We start from the raw sequence: 13,333 nt of genomic DNA on the forward strand, positions 1-13,333 counted from the left end.
ATGTTTTCAAAAGAATGAATGAATGTCCCAGAGGAGACACAGAAAGTAGATTCCAGGGTCACAACCCAAGGCTGATTTTCCACTCTTAGAGAATGACTGGTGAAATTGAACTAGAGTGGACGTTTATGCTGTTTCTCAAATAGTGGTCATCAGGTAATGACCTCCATGACCTGTGATGTCAGGCTGGTGGAGGGAGACATTACTTCCCATCCACTTCTCCGGAGGTAGCTAGCTGAGTTACACTGTGTGTCGCTGGAGGGCTGAGGCGCTTTCTGCGCTTGAAAGCTGCGCAAGGAAATGAGTCTAAATAGGAAAAGTGAGTCTGGTGCCTGGTGGTACACTCCTTTCACTCCAGGCCTCTCGGGGGTTAGTCCTGCCGTGATGTGGAGGAAGACTTCCATAATAGCTTCCGACAGTCCCAACCTGAAACCCGGTCATGCAAGCTTTGACTTTTCTTTGGTCCCCATGTTACGCGTGCATGAAGACGCTTCCCCACCTTTTGCAAAAGGGGTCAACAACCCCTTCCTTGTAATTCCAACCCCAGGAGTATCTTCCACTAGCCCTTGTCCCTGAAACTGGCCCTCTGCTCGCCCTTCTCTCCACAACCAGCGAGAGGAGGCAGGTGGTCCTGGGAGCACAGATCAGGTGGGACAGTGTCCTCAAGTTTTTCTGTCTGGAAGGGACTGCTTATGAATTCGTGCTTCATTATGTCTGCACGCACGACTGGAAAAGGGGAGATTCAAAAGTTGCTTCCTTACAGGATTATTTTTTGTTTGGGTTGGCTGGGGAAGCCCCACCTCTCCATGACTTTATTACCAATAAGCCCTCGCGAGTGATCGCAGTAGCCCTTTACCTGAGATAAGCGCCCGGTTCCACTTTTATGAACGTATGCACGGGCTCAATCCACGCATTCAACACCTAGCTTCCCGCGAGCGCGCTGACTTCAAAGCCTGCTTGGTTTTGTTTAGTTTTTCAAAGCCTCCTTCCTTCCCCCAGCCCCCGCATGCACGCAGGTCAAGCTGATGGAGTTGAGGCCGCCAAGCAGGAGCACTGGGGGCCGAGCCCGACTCCCAACCGCGGGGGCTGCGGGCTTGGCCGCCGCCGGGACCCACCCTGGGGCTGCGGTTCCCGGTTAATGAGGGGCCGTCCCTGGAGCTCTTTGTTTTTGCAGTCACAGCGGATCCTTGGAGCGGATCTGGGGGCGAAGGCTAGGGGTCGAGCTTGCAGGCCGCCGTGTGCGTGCGTGCGTGTGTGTGTGCTATGAAAAAATAACGCAGAACCCAACAGTGTGTGTGCGCGCGCGCGTGTGTGCGTGTTTTATGAAAAAAAAAATCCCAGTAGGACGCGATAGCCTTTTTCCCCCACAAATAGAACCCTCCATGGATCTCAGGGCTGGGGACCTCCAGCCGCACCGGGTCGCTCCAGCTCCGCGTTCCCGGTCTGTGCACCCTCCCTTCCCACCGCCTTTATTTATCTACTTATTCAGTGTGCGCGCGATTGCTACCCTCCTCCCCGGCCCTCCGCAGCTAGCTCGGCTCCAAGGAGCTCGCCCCAGGCGCTAACACCGCGGGGCCCGGGGCGAGGCGATGCCGCCTGCGAGGGGCTTGGCTCGGACGAGTGGCTGCGGAAGAGGGTCCCGAAGCGCGGGCTAGGGACCCCCGGGCGGGTGCCACGGAGGATGGTCTGCTGCGGGAACGACGCCCTCCGCCGGCTGTCACCGCCGGGTCGCGGGCCTCGGAGCTGTCACGTCCTGCGCGGGCCCCAGCGCCTTCCACTTCGGGGTCCCGGGTGGGCTGGGAGCAGGAAGCGGAGCTGCCGTGGCCCAGCCCGGCCGCGCGTGTATGCACGCGTGTGTGTGCGTGAGTGTGCATGCGTGTGAGCGCGCATGTGTGCTCGAGTGTGCCTGCATGTGTGCGCGTGTGCACGCGTGAGTGTGCATGCGTGTGCGCGCTCGTGGGGAGGGCCGGGCTCGCGGCTGCAGCAAACCACAGCTCGTGCCCCGGAGCCGCCGCCCGTCCGAGTTGCGAGCACCGAAGCCATTCATGATTTTGGTGACGTGATTCCAAGAGTGGGTGAGGGGCGGGGCCTCGGAGGCAAGCCCCGCCCTCCCCCGCCGCTATAAATCCGGCTTCCCGGGCTCTTTGTGGGACCCGGAGCTCGGGGTGCACCGCCGACGCCGCTGGCCGCGGGGCTGTCCTCACTCGGGACGCGGTGGCCGCTGCTCCGTCGCGAGGGCGTGGGTCAGCCTCGCTCTCCCGGGACTTCATGTCTGTTTATTTCCCCATTCACTGGTGAGTATCCACGGGCGTCCGTGGCTGCGGGGCCCGGCGCCGCCCCCCACCCGCCCCGGTGCGGGCTCTGGGATGCGGGGACTGCGGGTGGCCCGGGCGCCCTGCGCTCCCCGCCGCTCGGGCCCTGCAGGAGTCAGCGTCAAGGTTGCAAAGGCACGGATGGGGGAGGTGATGCCGAGCGCGTCCAGACAAAGGAAGTGAACTGGGAACCTTCACTCTAGTGGCGTCCGGGCCGTAGGGTGTGGGTTCGGCCGCGGGAGGTGGGGAGAGCCAGGGTCCCTCCCCCCAGGAACCCCTCTCTGCGGAGGGCTGCAGCTGACGGGCGCGCGTCCTGCCGGGCTCCGGGGGTGCTTGCATCCTCCCGGGCCCCTCCTCTTCTCCTTTCTGTTTGCAAGCATGCACGTCTCGGTTGAGCTGCTGCAGAGCCCCGTTGTCCCCACGCGTTACCCACAAGCAGCCGGGCACCCGCTGTACCCTCTCAGCCCATGCTGGCTCCATGGCCCTTAAAAACGACGCGGGGTACTCGGGCTGTGGAAGAGCCACAGTCGCAGACTAGGCTGGGGGAGGGGTTCAGAGACTTGCCCCGCGCTGGGGATGGGGATCCGGGCCGGCGAGGATGCGGAGAGAGCCCCCCCCCCCCGCCCCACCAAGTGGCTGGGACGCGCGCGCTGGCGGCTTCCTCCTTCCTGCTGGGGGAGAGGAAGATTTGCAGGTGCGGCCCGGAGAGCCTGACCCTGCTCACGCGCGCTCCGGCCTTGGCCACGGACCTTCCTAGCCCAGGAACTGCAAAGTACATGCTTCTACCTTCAACTTTTGGGGCCAGAGCCACAGGAGACAGAGAAAAAAACGAGAGCGCGAGCACAGATTACCCCTAGAAAAGGCTAAGAGCCTGGAGAGAGCTCCGTGGATGTGCTCCTGGACCTCTTTTTTGAGGATTCCCCCCTACGTAGTAGGCTTTCCTAGACCCAGGAAGAATTGCCTTTGGAAGTCTCAGCTCCCGAATCCAAACTTAGCCAGCTTCTTCTCTTAGTCTTCCCTTCCACCTTCCAGCTTGGTTCTGATTAGAGACGGAAATAAACTCTGAGAACAGTGAAGATTCCCCCACACTTGAGGCTTCGGTAGCCTGGCTCCTGGGCATCACCTTGTGCTGGCAAGGGGCTGCCTTATGGGGAGATTTTGAAGGCTGGCAGAGACTGCGCTTCTGATGTGGTAGCTCAACATTTAACAAGGTAGATGTTAGCCCCCTCCCCGCAAATAGAGTTTAGGATTATTTTATTGATCAGCACCTCTCAGCCTTCAACCCTCCCCTCTCTGCATGAGCTATGCATTTTTAAGCATCTTAATAACAACAGGGCACCTGTGGCTCAGAGAGGTTATATGACTTATTCAAGATCGCAAAGCTCTTAAGTGGTGAGACGCCTAGATCAGAAGCCATGGCTCCTGTTTCCAAGTCCAGTACCATTTCTGTTCTGTCTAGTATCCAGAACTTGAATAGGAGTTGCTGTTTTCTTAGACACAGTCTCCCTAAAGCCTGCCGAGCCGCCTCCCCCCTCTGCTTTTAAAACTATGTGCCCAGAAACGATGGTGAAAATACTGGCTGCTGTGTGGTGGTACCTGGACTTGGTATGTGTATTTGGCGTTATGTATGTAAGACCCTGTGTATGCCCGCAGCTAGGACGAGGATAATGGACTGCTTGTCCTGCGTAGAGCACAAAGCACTTTCACATGTCAGCCATTGGTGGGGCAACTTGGCCCCTCTGGAAATTTCTTTTACAATCAGAGTCCGGCTATCCTTAAGGCCTTTAATCCAGGGGATGTTTCTCATGCTGTGAGCTTGCAGCAGCTGCTGCTAGGGTCACAGAAGGGGGCTGGACAGCAGATGTGAAGCTTGCAGAAAAGCTCACCCCTGGGACTTTACGTGGGACATTTTGCCCAAAGGATCATGGGGGGGGGGGGAAGGAGAGAGGGAGGGAGAGAGAGGGAGAGAGTTAAGAAGGGGGCATGTTTGGACTTTGTCTCCCTGAAGCTGGTCTGCTGTTGTTATTATGTAATGCTACTACTGTGTAGTGTGTAGTTCCCCTCTGGAAATTCATGGGAGATTTACCTTTATTCTTATGTGGAAGAATGCAGGGAGACTTGGCTAGATTGGTTTGTATTAGACACCTGGACTCAACTAACCGCCGATGGTGTGTATGTACGTGTGTGCTTGCGTGTGCGTCTGTGTTTCTAGTTCGTTATTTAAAGGAAAATCCAGGGTTGTTTTCTGTGTGGGGTGGGGTGGGGAGGGCTGCACATGAGAGCTTTGTTTGTCCAAAACCTGGAGAGACCCTGTCGATGCTCCTCTGACCCCTGTTTTGGGAGGCGGCTGGCAGCCTCTCCAGCACCAGGGAGGAGGGAGCCCTGGTACGGAGGGTTGGGGCTTGCTTCCTCAGGGGTGAGCTTGTTTTGCTGTGAGGGTTTGAGTCTCTCATATCCTGTCTTCAGCTAGTCCCCCAGCCTTAGCCATAACACCTCTGAGGAACGTGTGTGTGTGTGTGTGTGTGTGTGTGTGTGTGCGTGCGCGCGTGCAGGCGCGTGCTGACTTCCGGTCTGTGTTTCTTGGCAGCCCTGACTACCTGAGGTTGGCTGAGATGACTGAAGTGATGAGCGCCCCATCTATGGAGGAGATCGGCCTCAGCCCCCGCAAGGATGGCCTTTCCTATCAGGTGGGTTCACACTCTTCAAGCCTGGCAGCTGTTGCTGGCTTCGGAAGCAGACTTGGTCTTTGGTCCTGGTGACACCCGTGAGAGCCGTGTCATTTCATGGAAGTCCCTGACAGCCAGTTAACCTCTCTGTCTTCATTCGTAAAATCGGGGCAATGCCAGTCTTCTTGCAGTAGGACTGAGGTGGGGATTGAACACAGTGAGGGTGGGTTGAAGGCACGTGTTGTACCTGAGACACTCACGTGTCTGGCAGGCAGCCGTCGTCGTTAGCCAGCTCCGCATTCTGGCAGTGCTCCGCTCACAGCAGCCAGTTCAGAGCACAGCTTCCTTCCTGGCTGTGCCATGGGCAGGGTGGTGGCTCATGGGCAATGGTGGGGTGTTGTGGTGGCAGAATGGCCATCTGCCTCCTCAGGGGATGACCTACCAGTTGATTCAGAGAGGATACCTGAATCAAACCACCACATTCCGCCCCTGGCCCCCATAAACTAGTAACCACCCAGGATGCAAAATGCAATGCATTCAGTCCAACTTTAAAGGTCCCCATAGTTCTTATCAATCCCAGTGATGTTCAAACATCCCTACAGTCAAAGATGTTTTAACTGCCGGGCGTGGTGGTGCACACCTTTAATCCCAGCACTCGGGAGGCAGAGGTAGGAGGATCGCTGTGAGTTCGAGGCCACCCTGAGACTCCATAGTGAATTCCAGGTCAGCCTGGGCTAGAGTGAGACCTTACCTCGAAAAACCAAAAGAAAAAAAAAAAGATCTTTTAACTGAGCCATAATACCAAAAAACAACCTAAAAAAAACCCCATAATGGCACAGAATAAACATTCACAGTGCAAAAGATGGCATTGGGCATAGCAAAGCAATAGTTAACCATCAGGGCAGACATCAAACTCTGTAGCTTCAAGTCTAACAACTCTAGCCAGTGACAAATCTCCATGTTCGATAATTCTAGCCAGCAATAAGTCTCGGGAGTTCCAATTCTGCCCCTCCAGCTTGGTGGATTGACAGAGTCCCTAGTTTGCTGAAATCGAGGTAGTGGTTAGTCTAAGGGAAGATTTTGGAGCTAGGGACATTGTGCAGGAGAGCTAGCCCAGGGGAATAGAGTGTGAAGGTCCCTGCAACAGGCATGCAGTACCTACCCACTGTGGGCCAAGCAGTTTGCCCACGCTGCCTTACTCACTCCTGCTCGTAGCTCCTGTGAGGGGGTGCTCACCTCACAGAGCAGCCAGCAGGGAGGACTTGACCTCCCCGCCCGCCAGGACTTTCGTCTTCCCAGGCATCTGTGTCTTTACCTCTGGCAAGAGTCTAGTCTTCTCCAGCTGCTCCTTCCTTAGAGTTGTTCTGGAGCACTTATTTTGTAATGAACGAAACAGAAAACGTGGGGTGGGTGCTGTGCAGCGGCCGGTGATGGGGGAGTTTTCAAAGAGAGCCAAGATGAAGGTTAAGGCTGGGGCCGTAATTTAAGACGTGCCTGGGAGATTCAAGGAAGCCCTTTGCTCTGCATCAGTGCAATCGGGTCCTTCTCGCTGGCTACAAATTTGGATTCTGTTAGCCTGCAGAGGTGAGGGAGCTGGGGGAACGACTCTGTGGGGGCTGTGTCCACCCTGTTGTTATGAAGTAGGGCTGAGAAAGGCTGTCAAGGGCGCCAGGGCCCGCTGGGAGGTGCAGAAGTTTCCCCGAACTCACCTGCTGGAGTTCTCTAAGCCTCTGAATCAGACTGAATATCTTCGTGGTTACAGGTGCTTGTAGATTTCCATCATAGAACTTTTCCGAATGAAGTCACCAGTACATTTTCTGTGTGCTTTTTTTTTTTTTTTTTAAATACTCTTCTTCAAAACATGTCCCAGGGCAAAGAACCAAGCCCTGCAGGACAGTCTTCCCAGCTCAACAAGCCCAAGAGAGTCTTTGCGCAGGTGACCATGGAGGCGAGAGCTGCCCTGCTGGATCGGGGCTTTGTGGCCACAGGAAAGTAGAAGCACTTCTGGGGGACTGGGGAGATAGCGTAGTCAGTGCTTGCCATGCACAAGACCCTTCCCCAGAACTCACATTTAAAAAGCCAGGTGTGCGGCTGGAGGGATGGCTTAGCAATTAAGGAGCCTGCCTGCAAAGCCAAAAGACCCATGTTCGATTCCCCAAGACCCACATAAGCACAAGGTGGCACATGCGTCTGGAGTTCATTTGCAGTGGTTGAAGGCCCTGGCGTGCCCATTCTCTCTCTCTCTTAAATAAAATAAATATGTTTTTTAGAAGCCAGGTGTGATGGAGTGTACTTCTAATCCCAGCACTGCAGATCCCTGGGGCTCACTGGCCTAATGAGTGAGCTCTAAGCCAGTGAAAAACTCCATCTCAAAGAAAAAGGTACATGGTGCTTAGGAAGTGACACCTGAGGTTGTCCTCTGGCCTCCACACACACCTGCACATATGTGCATACACCCTTGTAAACACACACACACACACACACACACACACACACACACACACACACACACGGCACTTCCAGTTTCTGCAGTATCTCAATGCTGCCCAAGAGGAGCCTCAAGACTTCCTTTCCTGCCTGGCTGGACAGAGGGGCCAGGTCTCACAGCCCCCAGGAAATCTGTCCCTGTCCTCTGAGTGCCCACACATCTCACCCAGAACTTCAGAATGCTCTTGCTACAGAGGTTGCCTGCTGAAGAGCCAAGAAGAAGTAATTTTTAGTCAGGAAACGTTTGCTGGGTCCATCCCACGCGCTGGCTGCTGCACGGAGGGTTTGGGCACACGTGGAGAAGTAGTGTACACATGAAGTTTTGGCATGTAGGCAGTCTGGGCCATCCAGGTGTGGGTGGTGCTGAGGAGATCTGATCCTATCTGAGGAAGATGGTTCAGAGTAGTCAGGTCGGGTTGGGCTTTGAAAGAAAGAAGGAGGTGTTGAGGTGGGGACAGCTTCAAATATCATGTAACTTCCTTGTAATTTCAGATACTCCTTGACTGCCTCTTTTATGTCAAGTGTGGGCTCTACCATGAGCTGGTCTGACAGCTGTCAAATGACAGGTACTCCTTGGTCCCCCTCAAGGCTAGAGCCATCTAATTAAAAGCTTTCCCACCGACATGCTCTGGGCATTGGCTGGTGCTTGGGCTGTGCTCAGAGCTAGGGGTGGGACCCCTGTGCTCTGTCCTTGGCTTCACTTCTGAGAATAATAATAGTATGGGGCTTTTATGGAGACCTGCTTCCCCAAGGAACTGAGAGAGGAAAGGAGACATCAGTTCTGACTTGGCAGATGAAACAGAATCCCAGGCTTGTGCTTTGACCTTGACACAAAGTCACCAAGTAAGTGACCTATTGGACTTGGCCAGTTATTTCCACCCACCTCCGGCTCTACCAAGAACGAAGCCCTCCTGATTTCTCTGAACCAGATGTGACCTATTCCTTCAGTATCTGTGGAATTTTGTGCTTTCCACTGATCCTGCGCTAGGCTTTCCAGATATGGGCCCTGGCATACCTTCTCATTGTCCGCTCTGTGAGGATAGGTGATAACTTACAGCCTCTGAATCCTTCAGCCTTCTCCCACCCAGATGCTTACGTGCTCACAAGAGCAGGTGCCATGGGGAGGGGCTGGGGGTCCTGACTCGGGAGCTGGCCACCTTGGCCTCTGTCCTACCCCCAGGGGAGCCTGCTCAGGCCCACGCCTATGCAGGCTCCAGACCCATGCCCTTCTAGCCCCCTGAAGGCTTCAGGCTAGCCCTTCTGTCTGTTGGGAGTGCCTGTCACTTTGTCCGTAGAACCAGTGTTGATCCCGTCTTCGCGTCCATTTAGAGTCACTCTCATAAGTGGGACCTATGCCTGCACGTTGTTTGGCAAAGATTGTGACGCCCATGGGGTGAGTGACGGAATGGTTACTAGAAAGCCTGAGTACATTTGTACAGGCTGTGGGCGGCAGCCTGCTCTCAGAGCTGAGTGGGAGGGGTCTCTGTAAGGAAATTTATGTCCTCAAGGGATACGGCTTCTTTCCAGTGCTGGGATGCTGTGTCTTCGAGTTTTCTAGTAAGTGGCTAGCCTGCGAGACAGGAATGTCTGTCATCTAGCGCAGGCAACTCAGCAGCCGTCTGGTGGAGCCTGTCTGTGGCTCCGTCACTCTTACCGTGTTTGGGACTGTGTCTCTGAGAGGCCCTCCTCTGACGCCTAAGTTGGCTGGTACTCTGAATGGGGAAGGGTCTTGGGGGTCTGACGGTGGGCTTTTTTGCTATACTGGAACTCTGGCCTTGCTGCCTAACTTCCCATGACATAGCATGCAGAGGCTGTCAGATTTTGCTCACCATACTTACTTAGGTCTATGCATAGCTACATGGCAAATTTATTTTATTATTGAGGTAGAGTCTCACTCTAGCTCAGGCTGATCTGTCACTCGCTCTATAGTCCCAGGCTGGCCTCAAACTCACAGGCATTCTCCTATGTCTGTCTCTCGAGTGCTAGGATTAAAGATGTGTACTGCCATACCTGGCTGCAACTTTATTTTAAACCTATCCTTCCTGGGCATCTTTTATCCTTCCCTAGGTTCCTGTTACTTAATTAAATTAATTAATTAATTTGAGACAGAGTCTCTAGCCCAGGCTGGTGTCAAACTCCCTATATATCCAAGAGTGACCTTGAACTTCTGATCCCCCTGTCTCTGCCTTCCGAGTGCTGGTGTTACAGGCGTGTGCTGGGGAACAGACCAAGGCTCTCATACTTGCTAGGCAAGCACACTCCCAACTGAGCTATTCCATAGCCCACTGCGTACCTAGTCTTCCCCTGCCCCCCGCCCCCCAACGTTCCCAGTCTTTACCAGGTCAGTGGCTCCTCTGAGGATGGGCCCAGGTCATCCCTGAAGCAGTGCACAGACTTGGCTCTCACCGATGCGGGCTCGTCTTCGTGAGGACCTCCTGAGCGTGGCTTCCCCGTGTGAGGGGCCTCTGCTACGGTTTCTTTCCCTGGCCTTGTGCACCCTTCTCTGATTCAGCGTGGGCACAAGCGCTGGCATAGGGACGGGTTCAGCTTTGTCGGTCTCTGGCTTAGGCCCTCTGGAAGGTTCTTGTTCCCCATCCTGCCTCTGTCAGCTGTAGTCCCCCCCATGAAGCCACTCTGGGCATAGCTTATCAGCCTCAACCAGGTCCTCTACTCCCCTTACCGCATTGATCGCCTCAGCTGTGGTACCCCACCTACCCTCCAGAGCTTGGGTGTCCCTGCTGAGCAGCCATGCATGCACATGTCCCACGGTCGCCAGAAAGCCATCTTTCACAACATCAGACTTTCAAAAGCCTCAGTGGTCTCTGGAGAGATCTACAGCCGCAATTCCAAAAACCCTTGGCAGGAGAAACCAGCTGTGGACAGAGCTGTCCCTAGGAGTGAAGTCAAGTTGCCTTTCTCCTCCCTCTTCTTCCTTTGGTGAAAAGCCAAAGTAATGGGATACCACAGCAGGCACTTGAGGCAACCGTGTTTGAGAGCACATGGAGTTGGCCACTCAGAGTGGCATCTCCGCCACGCGCATTTCAAGTCCACTTCGTGTGGGGACCCAGCGCTAACCCTGCGGCACTGGATGCCTCCACACAAGGTCACGTCCACGGCTGCAGAAGGTTCCTGGATTAGAGCCTGCCGAGGGCTGGGATTGCTCCCGCGGGAGGCCTCTCCGTCTCCCCTACCCCCATGGGCACAACAGTGGGTCTGTGTATGGCCAGGCAAAGAGCGGGCTTGCTTCACCCCCAGCCAGCCTCTGCACACTGGGTCCATACAAGCAGCCGCTCTCAAAGGGCCTGTGTCGGGCCTGTAGCCTCCCTCTCCCAGGGGCCGTGTGGCTGTCACGCCGCAGAGCCTGGGGCTGTGTCTTAGACTGCCCTTTGTTCCTACAGGGCCAGACCCCGTGTCCTGCGAGGGGTCTGCATAAGGAGATCTGTCTGACAGATGGGGCCCCTCCTCTTTCCCTGTCCCTGGGCTGATACTGTCCCTATCCTCGGGCAGTCCCGTGGAGAAGGTTGCTGTATAATCAGCATTTTCTCCCAGTTGACCTGCTGTCCCACTTCAGGTAGAAAAGGACCATTGTACCATACAGTGAGGGAAAGGCATGCATTCGGGTGTTGGATCCTGTGACTGAAGCCAAGAGCTATTCCTGGGTGTCTGGCGAATGTACTGAGATATCTTTCAGACCCGAGTCCTGAAATAATCCGGGAGGATGTGAAGACAGGCCCACATTCACCCAGGGCTGAGCCATGGTGGGGCTTCCTTGCTGGCCTGGAAGCCACAGGGCTGCCTCCCCTGCCTCCTGTCTGCAGCTTCTCTCCTGAGCTTTGGAGGGGGGTTGTCTGTTTGCACGAAGCCATCTCAGAAACAATATCAATCTGCCCAGTTTCTCCAGCCTGTTGTTGAGCTGGTATTGTGCCCTCAAAGGAAGTGTGGGAGCCACCTCAGCCCCTCCCACTGGGCTTCACTGCCTTGCACGGTGGCAGTTTGTTGTAGGTAAGCCACAGAGAGGCCCACAAACGTTGATCTGAAACTGGGCTGACTTGGCCTTGGGACTTTACTGGAGCTGATGGGAAAGAGGGTCCTGGATGTTGCCTATGTAGTAGCATGAACTGAGCAAAGAGAACTTCATTGCAGATGGCTGGTCTCTAGGCTTGACTTCTCCTGACTTGATTTTGGGGTGCTTTCCAGGCACCCTCAAATCATCTTTTCTTTTCTTTGGGGAGTGTAAAGCACTTGACCTGTGAGATCCTGTGGACAGAGCAGACGCACGCACCACTTTGTGTTTCTGGCTCTCCATGGGTCCTGGGGAATGGAACTGGGGTCATTAGGCTTTGCAGGCAAGTACCTTAACCACTGAGCCATCTCTCCAAACTGTAATGTTTATTCTTGATAAATGTATCAAAACATCCAGGCACAAAGAAAAGAAAACGACTCCTATTCCTGTCATGGAAACATTTGGGTCTGTTTGCTTACTTCCCACAGTTTTCTGTGTGCATTTTCATTCACTAGAACGAGGTGCCTATGTTCTTATCATTCGGTTGTCTTTGCAAAGTAGCGTTTCATTCTGTATGTGCCCCGGCTTGCTGCTGAATATTTAGGCTGTGCCGTATTTTGTTTTTACAAAGAACACTGCTGTGAGCATCATTTCATGCGAATCTCTGCCCAAGCCTGGTCTGTATCCCTGGAACAAATTCCTGGAAGTAGAACTGCAGATTCAAAGAGATTCAACAACACGAAACCTCTTGATCATGTGTTACTTTAAAAACAGAAAGCGTAAATGAAAGAGCGGAGCAAAATGTAACCTCCCTGCATTGGAAGCTCTGGCAAATGGCCTCTGAGCAGTCACGTTGACGCGACAGAGGATCTGTGTAGGCTAGTCAGGGGGTATTTGGTTGTTTCAGTGTGTTTGGAAGAGGGTGTACAACATAGGGGGTGTTAGGCAACATGGAGCCCTGAAAAGTAGACAAACAGTGGTGCCATTATCCTCCCATAGTAGGCACAATGACGCATTCTCTAGATTATAAGTGTACGTGGGCTGACCGATGCTCTACGTGTCTCTCTTTCCTTTGTTAATGACAATGGAATATCAGGCGACCTTGAGAAGACCTGTGAAATCCCTTTGGCCTAGAGATTCATGAAGTTTGGCCAGATATGTGCTTGGTCCTCAGATCCATTCTGGTTTCTCTGGGATTGTGAGCCTGCCTCATGGAAGGGTCACAACCGTTGGAAGCCATTGCTTTCTGGAAATTAGAATGGGGTGGGCTTTTAGAAGTATGTCTAAAAATAGTATCTTGTACCCAGAACTCAAGAACTTTCCACCTAGAACATCTTCAAGGCCTCTGGTACTAGGAGCCTGGGCCCATACTCAGGTGGGGTCTACATGCTTCTGGTAGTTTTAATTTTGGTATTACACACATACACCTTTAAAAATGTTTGCACTTTTTCATGATTTTGGCCTATGGCACACGATACTGGTGTTCTAGTTATATGCTAATAGAGTTTGGTTTTTAAGCAAATGCATTTAAAAAAAATTTATTTATTTATTTGAGAGCAACAGACAGAGAGAGAAAGAGGCAGAGAGAGAGAGAGAGAGAGAGAATGGGCAGTGCACCAGGGCTTCCAGCCACTGCAGACGAATTCCAGATGTGTGTGCACCCCCTTGTGCATCTGGCTAACGTGGGTCCTGGGGAATCGAGCCTTGAACCAGGGTCCTTAGGCTTCACAGGCAAGCGCTTAACCGCTAAGCCATCTCTCCAGCCCAGCAAATGCATCTTAAACAAGTGAGGGAAGTGTGCAAGGCGTGCGTGCTGTGACAGAAGAGGTGGGGTGGTACCGGGAGGCTGGAACACAGGAGTGCAAAGA

General features: G+C 53.9%; 1 protein-coding gene across 1 annotated transcript in view; it reads left to right on the forward strand.

Annotated features, from left to right (window-relative positions):
- The first annotated feature begins 2,023 nt into the window (after nt 1-2,023).
- Lbh (LBH regulator of WNT signaling pathway) overlaps nt 2,024-13,333 on the forward strand; it is a 28,127-nt gene continuing 16,817 nt past the window's right edge. Inside the window, exons 1-2 of the mRNA XM_004654513.2 lie at nt 2,024-2,291; nt 4,897-4,996. Of these exons, the coding sequence (XP_004654570.1) occupies nt 2,266-2,291; nt 4,897-4,996 (126 nt within the window). The 5' untranslated portion in view covers nt 2,024-2,265. The remainder of the gene's footprint in view (nt 2,292-4,896; nt 4,997-13,333) is intronic.

This window comes from Jaculus jaculus, chromosome 5 (genome assembly GCF_020740685.1).
Source record: "Jaculus jaculus isolate mJacJac1 chromosome 5, mJacJac1.mat.Y.cur, whole genome shotgun sequence".
NCBI classification, from domain to species: domain Eukaryota; kingdom Metazoa; phylum Chordata; class Mammalia; order Rodentia; family Dipodidae; genus Jaculus; species Jaculus jaculus.